General features: G+C 46.6%; 1 protein-coding gene across 2 annotated transcripts; it reads left to right on the top strand.

Annotated features, from left to right (window-relative positions):
• Nucleotides 1-5,767: 5,767 nt before the first annotated feature.
• Nucleotides 5,768-22,947, top strand: orc2 (origin recognition complex, subunit 2). 2 transcript variants are annotated; one of them, XM_036986782.1, is made up of 17 exons: nucleotides 5,768-5,961; nucleotides 6,369-6,439; nucleotides 6,615-6,734; nucleotides 7,370-7,462; nucleotides 7,932-8,015; nucleotides 12,837-12,865; nucleotides 12,974-13,031; nucleotides 14,226-14,422; nucleotides 17,578-17,676; nucleotides 17,999-18,108; nucleotides 19,558-19,690; nucleotides 19,820-19,916; nucleotides 20,195-20,341; nucleotides 20,419-20,590; nucleotides 22,009-22,070; nucleotides 22,207-22,325; nucleotides 22,417-22,947. In XM_036986782.1, the coding sequence occupies exons 2-17, from the start codon at nucleotides 6,370-6,372 to the stop codon at nucleotides 22,495-22,497; spliced, it is 1,671 nt and encodes a 556-aa protein (XP_036842677.1). In that variant the 5' UTR covers nucleotides 5,768-5,961; nucleotide 6,369; the 3' UTR covers nucleotides 22,498-22,947. The 2 variants fall into 2 exon arrangements, with proteins under 2 accessions (XP_036842677.1, XP_036842676.1); XM_036986781.1 differs by lacking the exon at nucleotides 5,768-5,961 and having other exon boundaries at nucleotides 6,300-6,439.
• Nucleotides 22,948-24,708: the final 1,761 nt, after the last annotated feature.

Below are 24,708 nucleotides of genomic sequence, written 5' to 3'. Positions count from 1 at the left end.
TATAAAATGACTATTTTGTTTGAATATGGAAGTTGATGTGTAGGAACTAGAATATTTCTGTGATATTTCTGCTGTGTGCAGCCTTGACGGATCCCATGGGATTTTTTAATTTGATTTTTAATTTATTTCACCTTTATTTAACCAGGTAGGCTAGTTGAGAACAAGTTCTCATTTACAACTGTGACCTGGCCAAGATAAAACATAGCAGTGTGAACAGACAACAACACAGAGTTACACATGGAGTAAACAATTAACAAGTCAATAACACAGTAGAAAAAAAAGAGAAAAAAGAGTCTATATACATTGTGTGCAAAAGGCATGAGGAGGTGGGCGAATAATTAAAATTTTGTAGATTAACACTGGAGTGATACATGATCAGATGGTCATGTACAGGTAGAGATACTGGATGATGCTTGTAATTGCAAAAATCTCTGAAGCTGGAGACTCACATCTCCCTCACTAGCTTTAAGCACCAGCTATCAGAGCAGTTTACAGATCACTGCACCTGTACGTAGCCTATCTGTAAACAGCCCATCTATCTACCTACCTCATCCCCATACTGGTATTTATTTATTTATTTTGCTCCTTTGCACCCCAGTATCTCTACCTGCACATTCATCTTCTGCCGATCTACCATTCCAGTGTTTAATTGCTATAGTGTAATTACTTCGCCACCATGGCCTATTTATTTCCTTAACTTACCTCATTTGCACTCACTGTATATAGACTTTTTGTTTTCTTTTGTTCTACTGTATTATTGACTGTATGTTTGTTTTACTCCATGTGTAACTCTGTGTTGTTGTATGTGTCGAATTACTACGCTTTATCTGGGCCAGGTCGCAGTTGTGAATGAGAACTTGTTCTCAACTAGCCGACCTGGTTAAATAAAGGTGAAATAAAATAAATGCTGTGCACTCTATTCTGATAAACCTATTTGCCATGTTATAGCCTTATTTGGACTACTAGAGACGTTGGTTATGTCATTATTATCCAAGCATGTGCATTATTCCAGAGGAAGATTCACACAGGATTCGTTTTTCCAAACTGCCCCCTGTAATTATTTTTTTGACTCATGATGGAAGCCTGTAGGTTTTTATTGTAGGCGTGACGATATTTAATTAATTTCAACTTCCTGTCTAGATGATAGTACACAACACTGAAAACTCATGCTGCTAAATGTAGGCTATAGGTCCCCCCCATAATATTTAAACCGATGAACCGTGATCCTCAGTGGCGACCAGTCATTCAGGGCAGGAGGGGCAGAGCCCCACCTGTTTAGCATGTTATTTTTGCATTAATAGGTGTCACATATCAGTTTTCAAACAATGTTTTAAACACTGCAAAAAATACTAAATGTTCCCACAAGAAGGATCGCTGAGCCACCTTCCTGTTCAAGTGAGCACAGCACAACAACGATGAGTCCGAAAATGTATTGTATGCTGCTGCATAAATTATTTAATATGCCAGGGAGATATATACTGTCGCTAGGAAAGTAACACTACATTTATGTTGTGTAGTAAGCTGTTAGTAGCCCATGTGCCTCACCCTAACAATTTGGTCCCTTACCCCCTCATAATTCCGCCTACTGTTCTGACTTGGTGGTGCACACGTAGCATATAGCCTGTTTTAAAGAAATGTAATCATTGAATATTGTAAGAGCTTTCATTGTCTGCTTATATGCCCCCTTTATTTATCCTATGGTTCTGAATCAGTGTACAGGGAGAATACTATGAAAACGGCCCATGTTATGAATTCTGTCGCTGTACATTTCAAGAGTGCTGAACAAATAATTATATTGCCTACATCCGTCTTAGCTCACTCATTATCATTGGATTGCCTCTTATCTGCTTGTTGTCCCTTTATGCCATAGTTTGTACATCTCAATTGTCAGTAGAAACCACATTTATCTAAGCAAGTCAAACACAGACACTGTAAAGTCCATGTGCCCACTGCACTGAAGATAGGAAACACTGTCACCACTGATAAATCCACCATAATTGAAAATTTCAATAAGCATTTTTCTACTGCTGGCCATGCTTTCCACCTGGCTACTCCTACCCCTGTCAACAGCACTGCACCCCCAACAGCAACTCGCCCAAGCCTTCCCCATTTCTCCTTCTCCCAAATCCATTCAGCTGATGTTCTGAAAGAGCTGCAAAATCTGGACCCCTACAAATCAGCCGGGCTAGACAATCTGGACCCTTTCTTTCTAAAATTATCTGCCGAAATTGTTGCCACCCCTATTACTAGCCTGTTCAACCTCTCTTTCGTGTCCTCTGAGATTCCCAAAGATTGGAAAGCAGCTGCGGTCATCCCCCTCTTCAAAGGGGGGGACACTCTTGACCCAAACTGCTACAGACCTATATCTATCCTACCATGCCTTTCTAAGGTCTTCGAAAGCCAAGTCAACAAACAGATTACCGACCATTTTGAATCTCACCATACCTTCTCTGCTATGCAATCTGGTTTCAGAGCTGGTCATGGGTGCACCTCAGCCACGCTCAAGGTCCTAAACGATATCTTAACCGCCATCGATAAGAAACATTACTGTGCAGCCGTATTCATTGATCTGGCCAAGGCTTTCGACTCTGTCAATCACCACATCCTCATCGGCAGACTCAACAGCCTTGGTTTCTCAAATGATTGCCTCGCCTGGTTCACCAACTACTTCTCTGATAGAGTTCAGTGTGTCAAATCTGAGGGTCTGTTGTCCGGACCTCTGGCAGTCTATATGGGGGTGCCACAGGGTTCAATTCTTGGACCGACTCTCTTTTCTGTATACATCAATGAGGTCGCTCTTGCTGCTGGTGAGTCTCTGATCCACCTCTACGCAGACGACACCATTCTGTATACTTCCGGCCCTTCTTTGGACACTGTGTTAACAACCCTCCAGGCAAGCTTCAATGCCATACAACTCTCCTTCCGTGGCCTCCAATTGCTCTTAAATACAAGTAAAACTAAATGCATGCTCTTCAACCGATCACTACCTGCACCTACCCGCCTGTCCAACATCACTACTCTGGACGGCTCTGACTTAGAATACGTGGACAACTACAAATACTTAGGTGTCTGGTTAGACTGTAAACTCTCCTTCCAGACCCATATCAAACATCTCCAATCCAAAGTTAAATCTAGAATTGGCTTCCTATTTCGCAACAAAGCATCCTTCACTCATGCTGCCAAACATACCCTTGTAAAACTGACCATCCTACCAATCCTCGACTTTGGCGATGTAATTTACAAAATAGCCTCCAATACCCTACTCAACAAATTGGATGCAGTCTATCACAGTGCAATCCGTTTTGTCACCAAAGCCCCATATACTACCCACCATTGCGACCTGTACGCTCTCGTTGGCTGGCCCTCGCTTCATACTCGTCGCCAAACCCACTGGCTCCATGTCATCTACAAGACCCTGCTAGGTAAAGTCCCCCCTTATCTCAGCTCGCTGGTCACCATAGCATCTCCCACCTGTAGCACACGCTCCAGCAGGTATATCTCTCTAGTCACCCCCAAAACCAATTCTTTCTTTGGCCGTCTCTCTTTCCAGTTCTCTGCTGCCAATGACTGGAATGAACTACAAAAATCTCTGAAACTGGAAACACTTATCTCCCTCACTAGCTTTAAGCACCAACTGTCAGAGCAGCTCACAGATTACTGCACCTGTACATAGCCCACCTATAATTTAGCCCTATCAACTACCTCTTTCCCAACTGTATTTAATTTATTTATTTATTTTGCTCCTTTGCACCCCATTATTTTTATTTCTACTTTGCACATTCTTCCATTGCAAAACTACAATTCCAGTGTTTTACTTGCTATATTGTATTTACCTTGCCACCAAGGCCTTTTTTTGCCTTTACCTCCCTTCTCACCTCATTTGCTCACATTGTATATAGACTTGTTTATACTTTATTATTGACTGTATGTTTGTTTTACTCCATGTGTAACTCTGTGTTGTTGTATCTGTCAAACTGCTTTGCTTTATCTTGGCCAGGTCGCAATTGTAAATGAGAACTTGTTCTCAACTTGCCTACCTGGTTAAATAAAGGTAAAATAAAAAAATAAATATCAGCTATGGTTTTTTTTAAAGGCAGTAAATGAGGCTGAATGAACTGTTTCGCTGCCAGACAAGGCTCCACTGACAGCCAGGTGTAGCAGTGGTAAGAATTCACTCCATGGGTGTAACGATCGTCATAGGTGAAGAAGGAGAGGACCAAGATGCAGCGTGGTGGTACGTGTTCATGATCTTTTAATGACACTGAACACTAGAACAAAAATAACAAAACTAAACAGTCCTGTCTGGGACATAGACAGAAAACAACTACCCACCAATCATAGTGGGAACACAGGCTACCTAAATATGGTTCTCAATCAGAGACAACAATTGACAGCTGCCTCTGATTGGGAACCACACCAGGCCAAAAGCAGAAATACAAAACATAGAACAAAAACATAGAATGCCCACCCCAACTCACGCCCTGAACAAACTAAAACAGAGACATAAAAAAGGAACTAAGGTCAGGACGTGACAATGGGGCTGAAAAGAAAGCTCTGGTGTTGGGACTGTGTGTGGGAACTGTTTGTCACCCTTATATTGCAATTAATGTATTATTTAGTATTGTGTTGTGGAGTGGCTTTGCTGGCATGCTTCAACAACAACAAAAGGTTGAGTTTTCCCCCCCAAGATTTACATGCTAAAATCACCACTGGTGAGCATAATCATTATTTTAGTGATCCATCAATGGTAGATGTCCTTCCTGATAACATTGTCCCACATCCTGCTGATTTCAGCTGCTGAATCGTATTTTCACTTGACTGTGTTTATGGATGAGAAAGGGAACTTGACATTTCCAAAAAGTTTAGCGGGGATGATGTCTCTCCAGGAACAGGGTTGGAGTGAAAACCTACAGAAGGGATGCTGCTTTGTGATCTATTGCCTCGGACAGGGCTCTCTAACCCTGTTCCTGGAGAGACACCCGTCTGTAGGTTTTCACTCTAACCCTGTTCCTGGAGAGACACCCTTCTGTAGGTTTTCACTCCAACCCTGTTCCTGGAGAGATACCCTCCTGTAGGTTTTCACTCCAACCCTGTTCCTGGAGAGAGACCCTCCTGTAGGTTAACTCCAACCCTGTTCCTGGAGAGAGACCCTTCTGTAGGTTTTAACTCCAACCCTGTTCCTGGAGTGATACCCTCCTGTAGGTTTTCACTCCAACCCTGATCTAGCTCATCTGATTAAATAATTAGCCAGTTGATCAACTGAATCAGGTTAGTTACAACTGGGGTTGGTGCAGAAACATACAGGAAGGTAGGTAGCTCTCCAGGAACAGGGTTGGAGAGCCCTGACCTAGGACATCAAAAGCCAGCCAGGGTTTCATTAAATAAGCTAAATAGGCAATACTTTTTCTTAAATAGGCAATACTTTGTTTTCAAATTTAAGTCTTAAAGCCATTTAAGCCCTGTTGTATTCTGCGCATGTGACTAATGACATTTGATTTGCCACAACAATTTTAGCCTTTTTGGTTTCTTTCTTGGACTTCACTGTTGTCCACTCATCGTTGTCAATAAAACTGTATTCGATTTACTTTTTTCATCTTCAAAAACAACACATCGGCTTCCGCCATCTTAACGCCGTGCCTCAAAGAGCACCTTCTCCTCCTTTCTAATGCATCTCTGGCGTAGCTGCGCGCCAAGCATCTTGGGAAGTGATGTTTTACAGAATTATGCCTTCTGATTGGTTTAAACTAAACCGACGACCTTTGACTCAACACGTGGTTTAAAAACTTGCAGGCTGGCCCGCGGAAATCTGTCAAAGGTCTTTCAAGCTGCGCGCACTTTGTAGACGTTTCTAACTTGACTCAGTGTAGTAGTTAATATTTGTCATTTAAAAAAAATATATATATATATAATTGTGTCTTCTACAAACGTGCGCGATAACGGGTGGTTAAAAACAGCAGCCAGGCAAGTCCCTGCTTTTCGTGGTATATTTCTTCATTAGCTAGCTAACGATAGCGCGTGTTTGATTCTGTGTAATATTTCCTCGTTCAAAACATCTGGGAACTCGGAAAAATACGAGGTCAAATCATTACGTCAGTGATCTTCAGGTTCGGAGCTCTAGAAAGAGGCCCGAGATTCCGAGTTGGATGACCGTTCAAAATGACTTTTCTCTGTCGGAGCTTGTTTTCCCAGTTGTCTGGAATGCACGGAAGTTGGAGATTTTCAAGTTCCCATTTCCGAGTTTCCAGTTGTTTTGACCTCGGCATCATAAGAGCTCCGATCTCCATATGAGTGTTGTAGGTAGTAGTGATGATGATCAGCATGACAGTGTGTTGGAAGTGGTGTGGTGATGAACGTGTGTTTCTGTGCAGTATGAGTATATTGGAGGTGAGGTTTGTGGGTGACGGAGATGCACTGGAACACATGGTGGACAAACAACAAGGTAAGAATCAGACTCACACACACCATCACAAAGACCCACACACACCATCACAAAGACCCACACACACCATCACAAAGACCCACACACACACAATCACAAAGACACCCACACACACACACCATCACAAAGACACACACTACTGCTGACTAATTTGTTGGTTTTGCTGTGTGTGTAGATGTGCAGGGCAGCAGTGTGCAGAGGCTGGTGACTCTGAGGAGTGAAGCAGAGAGGAGCGGTAGAGAGGATGAGGCAGGCCTTAGTGAGCTGCACTATGTCCAGGTCCTCGGAACAGACGGTGTGTGTCGGTCGGACATGACGAACAGCCCTACTGACTGTGCATATGTGTCCTGCCTGGCTGTGTGTGTTGTCCTGCCTGGCTGTGTGTGTTGTCCTGCCTGGCTGTGTGTGTGTGTCCTGCCTGGCTGTGTGTGTGTGTCCTGCCTGGCTGTGTGTGTGTCCTGCCTGGCTGTGTGTGTGTGTGTCCTGCCTGGCTGTGTGTGTGTGTCCTGCCTGGCTGTGTGTGTGTGTCCTGCCTGGCTGTGTGTGTGTGTCCTGCCTGGCTGTGTGTGTGTGTCCTGCCTGGCTGTGTGTGTGTGTCCTGCCTGGCTGTGTGTGTGTGTCCTGCCTGGCTGTGTGTGTGTGTCCTGCCTGGCTGTGTGTGTGTGTCCTGCCTGGCTGTGTGTGTGTGTCCTGCCTGGCTGTGTGTGTGTGTCCTGCCTGGCTGTGTGTGTGTGTCCTGCCTGGCTGTGTGTGTGTGTCCTGCCTGGCTGTGTCCTGTCTGTCTGTGTCCTGTCTGACTGTGTGGGGAGTCTCTGACTGTGTGGGGAGTCTCTGACTGTGTGTGGGGAGTCTCTGACTGTGTGTGGGGAGTCTCTGACTGTGTGTGGGGAGTCTCTGACTGTGTCCTGTCTGACTGTGTCCTGTCTGAAGAGGGGGAGGAGTGTGTAACAGCAGCAGCAGGAGGAGGGGCATCAGTGTTCAGCTTTCAGACGGTCAAACGCTCCAACAGGATGGCCCAGATGGGTAAGTCTCTCCAAACCTTATCATATTGACAACATAGTTGAGTCACTGCTTTAACAGGAAATACATGACCTCAGAGATGGAAGCCTCTATGAGGTCAGATATCAGTACACTGGTAACAACCTACCCATTACCAAACTCTATGAGGTCAGATATCAGTACACTGGTAACAACCTACCCATTACCAAACTCTATGAGGTCAGATATCAGTACACTGGTAACAACCTACCCATTACCAAACTCTATGAGGTCAGATATCAGTACACTGGTAACAACCTACCCATTACCAAACTCTATGAGGTCAGATAAGCCTCACGCAGCACATTTTTTGTTCATCAAATTCAACACTCATAGTTATCTTATTTTCGTGGGCAGATTTTGGGCAGTGTGAAGCCGCTCGCTTCGCCTCTTCTTGTCTGGTCTCTCTGGCTCGTAGAGTAATCACTCTCTGTGTGTGTGTGTGTGTGTGTAGCGTCTGAGCTGGCTCGGACCCCAACGAGGAGTGTGACCTTCAGAACAACACCTGACCCTTCTGGCCCCGCCCACAATGGCTGCAGTGAGTCCCTCTTTCATCCATCTCTTCCTTCCCGTTCTCTCATCCTCGTTCTCGTCCATCTCTTCCTTCCCGTTCTCTCATCCTCATCCATCTCTTCCTTCCCATTCTCTCATCCTCGTTCTCATCCATCTCTTCCTTCCCGTTCTCTCATCCTCGTCCATCTCTTCCTTACCGTTCTCTCATCCTCGTCCATCTCTTCCTTCCCGTTCTCTCATCCTCGTTCTCGTCCATCTCTTCCTTCCCGTTCTCTCATCCTCGTTCCTGTCCATCTATTCCTTCCTGTTCTCTCATCCTCGTTCCTGTCCATCTCTTCCTTCCCGTTCTCTCATCCTCGTTCTCGTCCATCTCTTCCTTCCCGTTCTCTCATCCTCGTTCTCATCCATCTCTTCCTTCCCGTTCTCTCATCCTCGTTCTCATCCATCTCTTCCTTCCCGTTCTCTCATCCTCGTTCTCATCCATCTCTTCCTTCCCGTTCTCTCGTCCTCGTTCATCTCTTCCTTCCCGTGCTCTCGTCCTCGTTCATCTCTTCCTTCCCGTTCTCTCGTCCTTGTTCATCTCTTCCTTCCCGTTCTCTCGTCCTCGTCCATCTCTTCCTTCCCGTTCTCTCGTCCTCGTCCATCTCTTCCTTCCCGTTCTCTCGTCCTCGTCCATCTCTTCCTTCCCGTTCTCTCGTCCTCGTCCATCTCTTCCTTCCCGTTCTCTCATCCTCGTTCCTGTCCATCTCTTCCTTCCCGTTCTCTCATCCTCGTTCTCGTCCATCTCTTCCTTCCCGTTCTCTCATCCTCGTTCATCTCTTCCTTCCCGTTCTCTCATCCTCGTCCATCTCTTCCTTCCCGTTCTCTCATCCTCGTCCATCTCTTCCTTCCCGTTCTCTCATCCTCGTCCATCTCTTCCTTCCCGTTCTCTCATCCTCGTCCATCTCTTCCTTCCCGTTCTCTCATCCTCGTCCATCTCTTACTTCCCGTTCTCTCATCCTCGTTCCTGTCCATCTATTCCTTCCCGTTCTCTCATCCATCTCTTCCTTCCCGTTCTCTCATCCTCGTTCCTGTCCATCTCTTCCTTCCCGTTCTCTCATCCTCGCCCATCTCTTCCTTCCCATTCTCTCATCCTCGCCCATCTCTATATCTCTGGATGTGACCAACACAATTTAATTTGATATACAGTACTAGTCAAAAGTTTGGACACACCTACTCATTCCAGGGTTTTCCTTTATTTTGTATTATTTTCTACATTGTAGACTAATGATGAAGACATCAAAACTATGAAATAACACATGGAATCATGTAGTAACCAAAAAAGTGTTAACAAATCAAAATATATTTTATATTTGAGATTCTTCAAAGTAGCCTTGATTGCAGCTTTGCACACTCTTGGCATTCTCTCAACCAGCTTCATGAGGAATGCTATTTCAACAGTCTTCAAGTAGTTCCCACATATGCTGAGCACTTGTTGGCTGCTTTTCCTTCACTGCGGTCCAACTCATCCCAAACCATCTCAATTGGGTTGAGGTCAGGTGATTGTGGAGGCCAGGTCATCTGATGCAGCACTCATCACTCTCCTTCTTGGTCAAATAGTCCTTACACAGTCTGGAGGTCTGTTGGGTCACTGTCCTGTTGAAAAACAAATGATGGTTCCACTAAGCGCAAACTAGATGGGATGGTGTATCGCTGCAGAATGCTGTGGTAGTCATGGTTAAGTGTGCCTTGAATTCTAAATAAATCACTGACTGTGTCACCAGCAAAGCACCCGCTCACCATCACACCACCTCCTCCATGCTTCACGGTGGGAACCACAGATGTGAAGATCATCCATTCACCTACTCTGCGTCTCACAAAGACAGCGGTAGGAACCAAAAATCAGCAATTTCACCATGAAGGCCTGATTCACGTAGTCTCCTTTGAACAGTTGATGTTGAGATGTGTCTGTTACTTGAACTCTGTGAAGCATTTATTTGGGCTGCAATTTCTGAGGTTGGTAACGCTGATGAACGTGTCCTCTGCAGCAGAGGTAACGCTGGGTCTTCCTTTCCTGTGGCGGTCCTCATGAGAGCCAGTTTCATCATAGTGCTTGATGGTTTTTGCGACTGCACTTGAAGAAACCTTCAAAGTTCTGGACTTTTTCCAGATTGATTGACCTTCACGTCGTAAAGTAATGATGGACTGTCATTTCTCTTTGTTTATTTGAGCTGTTCTTGCCATGAGAGGGACTTGCTGGCAAGGACCAAAAGGCTCCTTAAAACTTCTTCAATTGGGTTGAGGTCTGGTGAGGTCTGGTGATTGTGGAGGCCAGGTCATCTGATGCAGCACTCATCACTCTCCTTCTTGGTCAAATAGTCCTTAGACAGCCTGGAGGTGTGTTGGGTCATAGTCCTGTTGAAAAACAAATGATAGACCCACTAAGCCCAAACTAGATGGGATGGCGTATCGCTGCTGAATGCTGTGGTAGCCATACTGGGTCTTATGGCTGCAATCCCGTTAACGGGATGATATGACAACAGCCAGTGAAAGTGCAGGGCGCCAAATTCAAAACAGAACTCTTCTAATTAAAATTCCTCAAACATACATGTATCTTATACCGTTTTAAAGGTAATCTTGTTGTTAATCCCACCACAGTGTCCGATTTCAAATAGGCTTTACAGCGAAAGCACCACAAACGATTATGTTAGGTCACCACCATGCCACAGAAAAACACAGCCATTTTTCCAGCCAAAGAGAGGAGTCACAAAAAGCACAAATAGAGAGAAAATGAATCGCTAACGTTTGATGATCTTCATCAGATGACACTCATAGGACTTCATGTTACACAATACATGTATGTTTTGTTTGATAAAGTTAATATTTATATAAAAACATCTCAGTATACATTGGCGAGTTGCGTTCACTAGTTCCAAAAACATCCGATGATATTGCAGAGAGCCACATCATTTTACAGAAATACTCATTATAAATGTCGATGAAAATACAATTGTTAGACATGGAAAAGTAGATATACCTCTCCTTAATGCAACCGCTGTGTCAGATTAAAAAAAAGCTTACCGGAAAAAGAAAACCATGCAATAATCTGAGACTAATAATCGTAAAACAGCGCTCAGAAAACAAATACAATTATCCGCCATGTTGGAGTCAACAGAAATCAGAAATCACATTAAATATTCCCTTTGATGATCTTCATCAGAATGCACTCCCAGGAATCCTAGTTCCACAACAAATGTTTGATTTGTTCGATAATGTCCATTATTTATGTCCAAGTAGCTACTTTTGTTAGGGCGTTAGGTACACAAATCCAAACGCTCGTGCAGGTTTACGTCGGACAAAAACGTAGTTATATTACAGGTCGTAGAAACATTTTCAAACTAAGTATAGAATCAATCTTTAGGATGTTTTTATCATAAATCTTCAATAATGTTCCTTTGTCTGTAGAGAAGCAATGGAACGCAGGTCGCTATCATGTGAATTGCGCATGACCAGGACCTGGCTCTCTGCCAGACACCTGACTCATTCAGCTCTCATTCAGCCCCACATCACAGTAGAAGCCTCATTCAAGTTTCTAAAGACGGTTGACATCTAGTGTATTCAATAGGGGCTGGGTTGAAAATCGACCAACATCAGATTTCCCACTTCCTGTTTGGATTTCTTCTCAGATTTTTGCCTGCCATATGAGTTCTGTTATACTCACAGACATCATTCAAACAGTTTTAGAAATTTCAGAGTGTTTTCTATCCAATACTAATAATAATATGCATATATTAGCAACTGGGACTAAGGAGCAGGCCGTTTATTCTGGGCACCTTTCATCCAAGCTACTCAATACTGCCCCTGCAGCCATAAGAAGTTGTGTTCCTTGAATTCTGAATTAAACTAGACCGTGTCACTAGCAAAGCACCATCACACCTCCTACTCCATGCTTCATGGTGGGAACCACACATACGGAGACCATCCATTCACCTACTCTGCGTCTCACAAAGACACAGCGGTTGGAACCAGAAATCTCCAATTTGGACTCATCAGACCAAAGGACAGATTTCCACCGGTCTAATTAGTCCATTGCTCGTCCCAAGAAAGTCTCTTCTTATTATTTGTGTCCTGTAGTAGTGGTTTCTTTGCAGCAATTCAACCATGAAGGCCTGATTCACGCAGTCTCCTCTAAACAGTTGATGCTGAGATGTGTCTGTTACTTGAACTCTGAAGAATTTATTTGGGCTGTAATTTCTGAACTTATCCTCTGCAGCAGAGGTAACTCTGGGTCTTTCCTGTGGTGGTCCTCATGAGAGCCAGTTTTATCATAGCGCTTGGTGGTTTTTGCGACTGCACTTGGAGAAACTTTCCTTCTTGACTGACTTATGAACTGTCGTTTTTCTTTGCTTATTTGAGCTGTTCTTGCCATAATATTGTCCCTGTTTGGTAAAATACCATCTTCTATATACCACCCCTTCCTTGTCACAACACAACTGATTGGCTCAAACACATTAAGAAGGAAAGAAATTCCACAAATAAACTTGTAACAAGGCACACCTTTAATTGAAATGCATTCCAGGTGACTACCTCATGAAGCTGGTTGAGAGAATGGCAAGAGTGTGCAAAGTTGTCAAAGGCAAAGGGTGTCTACTTTGAAGAACCTCAAATATCTTATTTATACAATATTTTGATTTAACTCTTTGTTGTTGTTGCTTACTACATGATTCCATATGTGTTATTTCATAGTTTTGATGTCTTCACTATTATTCTACAATGTAGAAAAGAAATGCTTGAATGAGTAGGTGTGATAACTAATGTGTGATCAGGTGGATGCTGTCCATTTTCTCTGTGTTCTCCCCATCTCTAGATGTGAGTGAGAACAGGACTCCTCAGAAGGTGAGTATTGGAGAGAACAGATGTAGCCAGTTGTCACCTGACCTTTCATAGACTATATTGGTGCCCAGTGCTGAGGTGTGACCTGTGTTACTTCCTGTTTCCTCTCAGGGCAGGAAGGTGCAGTTTGTTTCCACAACGCCCCACAGACTGAGGAAGAGACTCTCAGGTGGGAAACAAACAATCGGCTACTGACGTTGTAACTAAATGTTTGGGACATTCAATAAACTCTTTTAACCGTGACTACACAGAACAAAAATATAAACACAACATATAAAGTGTTGGTCCCATGTTTCATGAGCTGAAATAAAAGATCCCAGAAATTTTCCAAACCTTATTACTCTCACATTTTGTGCACAAATTTGTTTACATCCCTGTTAGTTAGCATTTCTCCTTTGCCAAGATAATCCATCTACCTCACAGGTTTGGCATATCAAGAAGCTGATTAAACACGATCATTACACAGGTGCACCTTGTGCTGGGGACAGTAAAACAACGTCCCATAAAACAATGCCGCAGATGTCTCAAGTTGAGGGAGCGTGCAATTGGCATGCTGACTGCAGAAATGTCCACCAGAGCTGTTGCCAGAGAATTTTATATAAATATCTCTACTATAAACCGCCTCCATCATCGTTTTAGAGAATTTGGCAGTACATCCAACCGGCCACACAACCGTATGTTTACTGATGTCAACACTGTGAACAGAGTGCCCCACTATGGGATTATAGTATGGGCAGGCATAAGCTACGGACAACTAACACAACTGCATTTTATTGATGGCAATTTGAATGTTAGAGATACTGTGATGAGATCCCATTGTCGTGCCATTCATCCGCCACCATCACCTCATGTTTCAGCATGATAATGTACAGCCCCATGTCACAAGGATCTGTACACAATTCCTGGAAGCTGTAAATGTCCTAGTTCTTCCATGGTCTGCATACTCACCAGACATGTCACATATTGAGCATGTTTGGGATGCTCTGGATCAACGTGTACGACAGCGTGTTCCAGTTCCCGCCAATATCCAGCAACTTCGCTCAGCCATTGAAGAGGAATGGGACAACATTCCACAGGCCACAATCAACAGCCTGATCAACTCTATGTGAAGGAGATGTCGTGCTGCATTAGGAAAATGGTCACACCAGATACTGACTGGTTCTGATCCACACCCTACCTCTTTATTAAGGTATCTGTGACCAACAGATGCAGATCTGTATTCCCAGTCATGTGAAATCCATAGATTAGGGCCTCATGAATTTAAATTGACTTTCCTCATATGAACTGTAGCTCTCTGAAATTGTTGCATGTTGCGTTTCTGTCTTTGTTTAGTGTATTAAACTAAGGTCTGTCTGTCTGTTAGCTCCCAGCCTGAGGTCCGACAGCGACAGCGAGCTCTCTCCCTCTGACTCTGGAGAGGAGGAGGATGATGAAGATGATAAGGGGAAGAGAGAGGAGGACAGAGTGAATCAGTCCAGCACACCCAGTAAGCCTTCAGCCACAGCTCTCTATAAGACACCTGCTAAGAAGAGCAAGACTGCCCCAGAACCACCCTGCCAGGTTAGTCACCCAGATCCACCCTGCCAGGTTAATCACCCAGATCCACCCTGCCAGGTTAGTCACCCACAACCACCCTGCCAGGTTAGTCACCCAGATCCACCCTGCCAGGTTAATCACCCAGATCCACCCTGCCAGGTTAGTCACCCAGATCCACCCTGCCAGGTTAATCACCCAGATCCACCCTGCCAGGTTAGTCACCCACAACCACCCTGCCAGGTTAGTCACCCAGAACCACCCTGCCAGGTTAGTCACCCAGATCCACCCTGCCAGGTTAGTCACCCAGATCCACCCTGCCAGGTTGCTCAGCCAGAACCACCCTGCCGGGTTGCTCAGCCAGAACCACCCTGCCGGGTTGCTCAGCCAGAACCACCCTGCCGGGTTGCTCAGCCAGAACCACCCTGCCGGGTTAGTCACCCAGAACCACCCTGCCGGGTTAGTCACCCAGATCCACCCAGCTGGGTTAGTCACCCAGATCCACCCTGCCGGGTTAGTCACCCAGATCCACCCAGCCAGGTTAGTCACCCAGATCCACCCAGCCGGGTTAGTCACCCAGATCCACCCAGCCAGGTTAGTCACCCAGATCCACCCAGCCAGGTTAGTCACCCAGATCCACCCAGCCGGGTTAGTCACCCAGATCCACCCAGCCGGGTTAGTCACCCAGATCCACCCAGCCAGGTTAGTCACCCAGATCCACCCAGCCAGGTTAGTCACCCAGATCCACCCTGCCGGGTTAGTCACCCAGAACCACCCTGCCGGGTTAGTCACCCAGATCCACCCAGCCGGGTTAGTCACCCAGATCCACCCTGCCGGGTTAGTCACCCAGATCCACCCAGCCAGGTTAGTCAGTCAGCAAGATTTGTTTTTATTATGGATCCCCATTAGTTCCTGCCAAGGCAGCAGCTACTCTTCCTGGGGTTTATTATGGATCCCCATTAGTTCCTGCCAAGGCAGCAGCTACTCTTCCTGGGGTTTATTATGGATCCCCATTAGTTCCTGTCAAGGCAGCAGCTACTCTTCCTGGGGTTTATTATGGATCCCCATTAGTTCCTGCCAAGGCAGCAGCTACTCTTCCTGGGGTTTATTATGGATCCCCATTAGTTCCTGCCAAGGCAGCAGCTACTCTTCCTGGGGTTTATTATGGATCCCCATTAGTTCCTGCCAAGGCAGCAGCTACTCTTCCTGGGGTCCAAAGACATTAAGGCACTTACAGTGCATTCGGAAAGGATTCAGACCCCTTGACTTTTTCCACATTAAGTTACAACCTTGTTCTAAAATTGATTCAATTGTTTTTTTCCCTCATAAATCTACACACAAACAATAATATCACATTCATATACATATTCAGACCCTTTACTCAGTACTTTGTTGAAGCACCTTTGGCAGTGATTACAGCCTCGAGTCTTCTTGGGTACGACGCTACAAGCTTGGCACACCTGTATTTGTGGAGTTTCCCTCTCTTCTCTGCAGATCCTCTCAAGCTCTGTCAGGTTTGATGGGGAGCTTCGCTGCACAGCTATTCTCAGGTCTCTCCAGAGATGTTCGATCGGGTTCAAGTCCAGGCTCTGGCTGGGCCACTCAAGGACATTCAGAGACTTGTCCCGCAACCACTCCTGCATTGTTTTGGCTGTGTGCTTAGGATCGTTGTCCTGTTGGAAGGGGAACCTTGACCCCAGTCTGAGCTCCTGAGCGCTCTAGAGCAGATTTTCATCAATGATCTCAAGGATCTCTCTCTACTTTCCTCCTCATCTTTCCCTCTATCCTGACTAGTCTCCCAGTCCCTGCCTCTGAAAAACATCCCCACAGCATGATGCTGCTTCACCATAGAGATGGTGCCAGGTTTCCTCCAGACGTGACACTTGGCATTCAGGCCAAAGAGTTCAATCTTGGTTTCATCAGACTAGAGAATCTTGTTCCTTCCAGATCATGGTCAGAGTCTTTTAGGTGCCTTTTGGCAAACTCCAAGTGGGCTGTCATGTGCCTTTTACTGAGGAGTGGCTTCTGTCTGGCCACTCTACCATAAAGGCCTGATTGGTGGAGGGCTGCAGAGATGGTTGTCCTTCTGGAAGGTTCTCCCATCTCCACAGAGGATCTTTAGAGCTCTGCCAGTGACCATCGGGTTCTTGGTCACCTCCTTGACCAAGGCCCTTCTCCCCTGATTGCTCAGTTTGGCCGGGCGGCCAGCTCCAGGAAGAGTCTTGGTGGTTCCAAACTTCTTCCATTTAAGAATGATGGAGGCCACCGGTGGACCCCAAGTTGTAGAAACATCTCAAGGATGATCCATGGAAACATGATGCACCTGAGCTCCATTTACAGTCTCACAGCAAAGGGTCTGAAATATGAGGTGATGGCGGCGGATGAATGGCACAACATTGGACCTCAGGATCTCATCACGGTATCTCTGTGCATTCAAATTGCCATTGATAAAATGCAATTGTGTTTGTCTGTAATTTATGCCTGGCCATACGTTGGGGCACTCTGTTCCCAACGTTGACATCAGCAAACTGCTCACTCACACGACGCCATGCACGTGTTCTGCGGTTGTGAGGTCGGTTGGACGTACTACCAAATTCTCGAAATTAACATTAAGTTCTCTGGCAACAGCTCTGTTGGATATTCCTGCAGTCAGCAAGTCTGTGGCATTGTGTTGTCTGACAAAACTGCACATTTTAGAGTGGCCTTTTATTGTCCCCAGCACAAGGTGCAGCTGTGTAATGATCATGCTGTTTAATCAGCTTCTTGATATGCCAGCCCTGTCAGGTGGCTGGATTATCTTGGCGAAGGAGAAACGCTCACTAACAGGGATGTAAACACGTGTGTGCCCAACATGTGAGGGAAATAAGCTGTTTGTGTTGGTGGAAAATTTCTACAATCTTTAATTTCAGTTCATGCAACATGAGACCAAAAATCTTTGTTCTGTGTAGTACTGGCTCTGTGTAGTACTGGCTCTGTGTAGTACTGGCTCTGTGTAGTACTGGCTCTGTGTAGTACTGGCTCTGTGTAGTACTGGCTCTGTGTAGTACTGGCTCTGTGTAGTACTGGCTCTGTGTAGTACTGACTCTGTGTAGTACCGTGTGCCTCAGTCTGTTCTGGACATGGGGACCGTGAAGAGACCTCTGGTGGCATGTCTTGGTATGACTTAGTTCTTTCTGTTTTAGGCCAGTCTGGTCGAGGAATACTTTGAGGCTCACGGCAGTTCTAAATTCCTGACATCAGACCGGACCCTGCAGCGCCTACACACACCTAAACTAGACCGGGTGAGTACACACACACACACACACCTAAACTAGACCGGGTGAGTACACACACACACACACCTAAACTAGACCGGGTGAGTACACACACCTAAACTAGACCGGGTGAGTACACACACACACACACACACACCTAAACTAGACCGGTTGAGTACACACACCTAAACTAGACCGGTTGAGTACACACACCTAAACTAGACCGGGTGAGTACACACACACACCTAAACTAGACCGGGTGAGTACACACACCTAAACTAGACCGGGTGAGTACACTCCTAGGAGATGTATGGAAGTAAACCACGTGATTCATGTTTGTTGTGTGTAGGAGACATTGTTCCGTCTGTTAGAAGGGAAACCGGCATGTTATTCTTCAGAGATTGAGAAGCTCCACTCCAGTCACCATGAACACTTCAACAAGTGGATGCTGCAGCTACAGTAAGGACCTCTCTCACTATGCAGGACCTCTCACTATACGGGACCTCTCACTATGCAGGACCTCTCTCACTATGCAGGACCTCTCACTATACGGGACCTCTCACTATACGGGACCTCTCTCACTATACGGGACCTCTCTCACTATACGGGACCTCTCACTATGCAGGACCTCTCTCACTATGCAGGACCTCTCTCACTATGCAGGACCTCTCACTATGCAGGACCTCTCACTATGCAGGACCTCTCACTATGCAGGACCTCTCACTATGCAGGACCTCTCACTATACCTCTCACTATGCAGGACCTCTCACTATGCAGGACCTCTCACTATGCAGGACCTCTCACTATGCAGGACCTCTCACTATGCGGGACCTCTCACTATGCGGGACCTCTCACTATGCGGGACCTCTCACTATGCGGGACCTCTCACTATGCGGGACCTCTCACTATGCGGGACCTCTCACTATGCGGGACCTCTCACTATGCGGGACCTCTCACTATGCGGGACCTCTCACTATACAGGACCTCTCACTATGCGGGACCTCTCACTATACAGGACCTCTCTCACTAGTGAGGTTACTAGACCGTATCATAACCCCTCTCTACGAGTGGAGGTCACAGTAAGGTTACTAGACCGTATCATAACCCCTCTCTACGAGTGGAGGTCAGTGAGTTACTAGACCGTATCATAACCCCTCTCTACGAGTGGAGGTCAGTGAGGTTACTAGACCGTATCATAACCCCTCTCTGAGTGGAGGTTACTAGACCGTATCATAACCCCTCTGAGTGGAGGTCACAGTGAGGTCACTAGACCGTATCATGACCCCTCTCTACGGAGTGGAGGTCACAGTGAGGTTACTAGACCGTATCATAACCCCTCTCTACGAGTGGAGGTCACAGTGAGGTCACTAGACCGTATCATAACCCCTCTCTACGAGTGGAGGTCAGTGAGGTTACTAGACCGTATCATAACCCCTCTGAGTGGAGGTCACAGTGAGGTCACTAGACCGTATCATAACCCCTCTGAGTGGAGGTCACAGTGAGGTCACTAGACCGTATCATAAACCCTCTCTACAAGTGGAGGTCACAGTGAGGTCACTAGACCGTATCATAACCCCTCTCTACGAGTGGAGGTCACAGTGAGGTTACTAGACTGTATCATAACCCCTCTCTGAGTGGAGATCACAGTGAGGTCACTAGACCGTATCATAACCCCTCTACGAGTGGAGGTCACAGTGAGGTCACTAGACCGTATCATAAACCCTCTCTACAAGTGGAGGTCACAGTGAGGTCACTAGACCGTATCATAACCCCTCTACGAGTGGAGGTCACAGTGAGGTCACTAGACCGTATCATAACCCCTCTACGAGTGGAGGTCACAGTGAGGTCACTAGACCGTATCATAACCCCTCTACGAATGGAGTTCTAAATGTGTGTGTGTGTGTGTAGGCTGGGTTACAGTGTGTTGCTGTACGGACTGGGCAGTAAGAAGGCCTTACTCGAGGAGTTCCGAGTGTCTCTGCTCTGTCAGGAGATACACCTGGTTGTCAACGGATTCTTCCCTTCCATCTCTCTCAAATCAGTCAGTATAACACACACCTGTACACACACACACACACACTCACCTGTACACGCACACTCACCTGTAACACACACACCTGTACACACACACCTGTACACAACCCTCTGATGTTCTCCTCCTGTCCTGTAGATCCTGACTGCTCTGTCTGCAGAGATTCTAGAACACCAAGGAACGTTCCGGAACCCTGCTGACCAACTACAGTACATCACCACCACCCTCAGAGAACGTGGGTAGACCTTGACCCCTAGCATACAGGGACCAGTGTGGCCTTGACCCGTAGCATTCAGTGACCTTGACCCGTAGCATTCAGTGACCTTGACCTGTAGCATTCAGTGACCAGTGTGACCTTGACCCGTAGCATACAGTGACCTTGACCCGTAGCATTCAGTGACCTTGACCCGTAGCATTCAGTGACCTTGACCCGTAGCATTCAGTGACCTTGACCCGTAGCATTCAGTGACCTTGACCCATAACATACACGGACCTGTGTTTGTATCTTATCAGAGCCGGACCTCCATGTGTACCTGTTGATCCACAACATTGACGGTCCCATGCTCCGTGGAGGGAAGACCCAGAATGCACTGGGCCAACTGGCCTCACTACCCAACCTGCACCTTGTCGCCTCCATCGACCACATCAACGCACCGCTCGGTACGGCAGTTTGTCTATTCGTCCTGTATTACTTGGTCTTACCACAGATGTTTATGAAGGTGTGTGTCTCCCTGCAGTGTGGGACCAGTGTAAACTGAGTCAGTTTAACTGGTTGTGGTGGGAGTGCGTGTGTTTCCAGCGTTATGTGGAGGAGACGTCCTATGAGAACTCTCTACTAGTTCAACAGACTGGAGCCCTCGCCCTCTCCTCCCTGACACACGTCCTGCGCAGCCTTACGGCTAACGCCAGGTACGCACGCTACGGCTAACACCTTACAGCTAACGCCAGGTACACACGCTACGGCTAACACCTTACAGCTAACGCCAGGTACACACGCTACGGCTAACAGCTAACGCCAGGTACACACGCTACGGCTAACAGCTAACGCCAGGTACACACGCTACGGCTAACAGCTAACGCCAGGTACACACGCTACGGCTAACAGCTAACGCCAGGTACACACGCTACGGCTAACAGCTAACGCCAGGTACACACGCTACGGCTAACAGCTAACGCCAGGTACACACGCTACGGCTAACAGCTAACGCCAGGTACACACGCTACGGCTAACAGCTAACGCCAGGTACACACGCTACGGCTAACAGCTAACGCCAGGTACACACGCTACGGCTAACAGCTAACGCCAGGTACACACGCTACGGCTAACAGCTAACGCCAGGTACACACGCTACGGCTAACAGCTAACGCCAGGTACACACGCTACGGCTAACAGCTAACGCCAGGTACACACGCTACGGCTAACAGCTAACGCCAGGTACACACGCTACGGCTAACAGCTAACGCCAGGTACACACGCTACGGCTAACAGCTAACGCCAGGTACACACGCTACGGCTAACAGCTAACGCCAGGTACACACGCTACGGCTAACACCTTACAGGTAACACCAGGTACACACGCTACAGCTAACGCCAGGTACACACGCTACGGCTAACACCAGGTACACACTCTACGGCTAACACCTTACAGGTAACGCCAGGTACACACGCTACGGCTAACACCTTACAGGTAACGCCAGGTACACACGCTACGGCTAACACCTTACAGGTAACGCCAGGTACACACGCTACGGCTAACACCTTACAGGTAACGCCAGGTACACACGCTACGGCTAACACCTTACAGGTAACGCCAGGTACACACAGTACAGCTAACGCCAGGTACACACAGTACAGCTAACGCCAGGTACACACAGTACAGCTAACGCCAGGTACACACGCTACGGCTAACACCTTACAGGTAACGCCAGGTACACACGCTACGGCTAACACCTTACAGGTAACGCCAGGTACACACGCTACGGCTAACACCTTACAGGTAACGCCAGGTACACACAGTACAGCTAACGCCAGGTACACACAGTACAGCTAACGCCAGGTACACACAGTACAGCTAACGCCAGGTACACACGCTACGGCTAACACCTTACAGGTAACGCCAGGTACACACACTACAGCTAACGCCAGGTACACACACTACGGCTAACGCCTTACAGCTAACACCAGGTACACACGCTACGGCTAACACCTTATAGCTAACGGCAGGTACACACGCTACGGCTAACACCTTACAGCTAACGCCAGGTACACACCTGTTTGGATAAGGTTTGATTTGGTTGTGTAATGGTGGTGTGTGATTGGTCTACAGGGGCATCTTTAAACTGCTGGTGGAGTTTCAACTGGAGAACAAAGACAACCCTTCATACACAGGTACACACACACTACCCCTCCTACAACCCTTCACACACACACACACACACCCACTACCCCTCCTACACAGGTACACACACACTACCCCTCCTAAAACCCTTTCACAGTGATTGTTTTAAAGTGTATGTGTGTGTAGGCTTGTCATTCCAGGACTTCTACCAGCGTTGTCGGGAAGCCTTCCTGGTGAACTCTGACCTCACCCTGCGTACCCAGCTCACAGAGTTCAGAGACCACAAACTCATCCGCACACGCAAGGTACACTCACGCGCACACACACACACACACACACACACACACACACACAGCTTCAACCTGAAATTGACTAATTTTTCCAATGATCCCTCAGGGTGCTGATGGAGTGGAGTACCTGCTGGTTGCTGTGGAGACCAGCACGCTGACTGACTTCCTGGAGAAAGAAATAGAGTGAGGAGAGGAGCAGACATCATGTTCCGTCTTTCTCTCCAACCCAAGAGAACTGGGCCTCACTGGGTCAGACAACTGGGTGGTATTGATAACAGGTCTCATCGGAGTCGTTTTTCCTTTTAGATCATAATGATTACAGGGACGACCTGATCCTAGATCAGCTCTGAGACACTTTAAGAATACGGGCCGTGATCACATTGGTGTTAACTAATTACCAGAGGGCCCAGTGTGGGTTAAGAAACACTGCCTGTAGTTAGCGTCATCTGCTCTTTAGGCCAAAGTCAATTTCCACTATGTTGCTTTGACCTGGCCTTTTCAGTGCAGAGGATGTACACATTCCCTGTTCGTGTTTTTGATGACATTTGTTTAGTCTTATCTCTATGAAAATATGTAGCACTGTTGTCTGTATTGTCAACTCTTCACATTCAGTAAAAAAATAAATCTAAAAAATGTATTTCAGTATCTTTATTTACACAGCAGTTATCAAAAAGGCAGACTGAATACGTACTGGTTTTACAGCTTCAGACCAGAGAGTTTCTCAACCCAGAGGATCAACAGCGTGAGACTTCCAGGATCTCTCTGTGAAACGGACCCAACAGACCAGGTTTGGGGTTTCAGAAGTCAATGAGATTAGTGAAAAAAAATGTCCTTAGTTAACTTTTCTCGACATCGAAAAGGCACAATCTAGATGGGAGCCAATGTCTGAAGTAGCTGAACGTTGTTGCTCCAACCTCCATGACACGTTTTAATTTGCTGATCCAGTTTCTGGCTCTTGAACCCTGACCTGTTCACCAGATGTGCTGCCTTGTCCTGGACCTGCTGTTTCCCTGACCTGTTCACCAGATGTGCTGCCTTTTCCTGGACCTGCTGTTTCCCTGACCTGTTCACCAGATGTGCTGCCTTGTCCTGGACCTGCTGTTTTCGACCATCTCCTTCCTGCATCTGAATACTCGGCTATGAAAAGCCAACTGACAGTTGGTGCTGACCTGTTGCGTCCTCTGTGATTAATATTTGACCATCTTGGGGTGGCAGCGTAGCCTAGTGGTTAGAGCGTTGGACTAGTAACCGGAAGGTTGCAAGTTCAAATCCCCGAGCTGACAAGGTACAAATCTGTCGTTCTGCCCCTGAACAGGCAGTTAACCCACTGTTCCTAGGCCGTCATTGAAAATAAGAATTTGTTCTTCACTGACTTGCCTCGTTAAATAAAGGTATAATAATCTTGAGGCTTTAATGCACTCTTGTCTGGACACTTTCTAAAATGATCCGCCGCTAGTCTGTTCAACATCTCTTTCGTATCGTCTGAGATCCCTAAAGATTGGGAAGCTGCCGCGGTCATCCCTCTTCAAAGGGGGAGACACTCTAGACCCAAACTGTTACAGACCTATATCCATCCTGCCCTGCCTCTAGACCCAAACTGTTACAGACCTATATCCATTCTACCCTGCCTCTAGACCCAAACTGTTACAGACTTATATCTATCCTGCCCTGCCTTTCTAAAGTCTTCGAAAGCCAAGTTAATAAACATATCACTGACCATTTAGAATCCCACCGTACCTTCTCCGCTATGCAATCTGGTTTCAGAGCTGGTCATGGGTGCACCTCAGCCACGTTCAAGGTCCTAAACGATATCATAACCACCATCGATAAAAGACAGTTCTGTGCAGCCGTCTTCATCGATCTGGCCAAGGCTTTCGACTGTCAATCATGGCGGACCAACCAAGAACATGCAGACTGAATACCAAACAAATTAATCAACTATTTAAATTTAACTAGGCAAGTCCATTAAGAACAAATTCATATTTACGATGCTGGGCCAATTGTGCGCCGCCTTATGGGACTCCCAATCACAGCCGGTTGTGATACAGCCTGGAATCGAACCAGGGTGTCTGTAGTGATGCCTCTAGCACTGAAATTACAGTGCCTTAGACTGCTGTGCCACTTGGGAGCCCAAAACTAACATAACAAATTAGGGGAAAACCTACACGGAGGGTACAAAACATTAAGAACACCTTCCTAATATTGAGTTGCACTAACTTTTGTCCTCATGACACCTCCATTCATCAGGACATGGACTCCACAAGGATGCTGGTCCATGTCGACTCCAATGCTTCCATAGGGATGCTGGTCCATGTCGACTCCAACGCTTCCACAGGGATGCTGGTCCATGTCGACTCCAACGCTTCCACAGGGATGCTGGTCCATGTCGACTCCAATG

This window comes from Oncorhynchus mykiss, chromosome 8, assembly GCF_013265735.2.
Source record: "Oncorhynchus mykiss isolate Arlee chromosome 8, USDA_OmykA_1.1, whole genome shotgun sequence".
Classification (NCBI taxonomy): Eukaryota; Metazoa; Chordata; class Actinopteri; order Salmoniformes; family Salmonidae; genus Oncorhynchus; species Oncorhynchus mykiss.
Note: the sequence above shows the minus strand (reverse complement) of the source record. Positions and strands in the feature narration are given on the sequence as shown.

Coding starts and splice junctions, on each gene's coding strand:
- orc2 (XM_036986781.1), top strand. CDS start 6,307: ATGATGATCAGCATGACAGTGTGTTGGAAGTGGTGTGGTGATGAACGT. Junction 7,463..7,931: donor CAACAGGATGGCCCAGATGG/GTAAGTCTCTCC, acceptor GTGTGTGTGTAG/CGTCTGAGCTGGCTCGGACC. Junction 12,866..12,973: donor AGAACAGGACTCCTCAGAAG/GTGAGTATTGGA, acceptor GTTTCCTCTCAG/GGCAGGAAGGTGCAGTTTGT.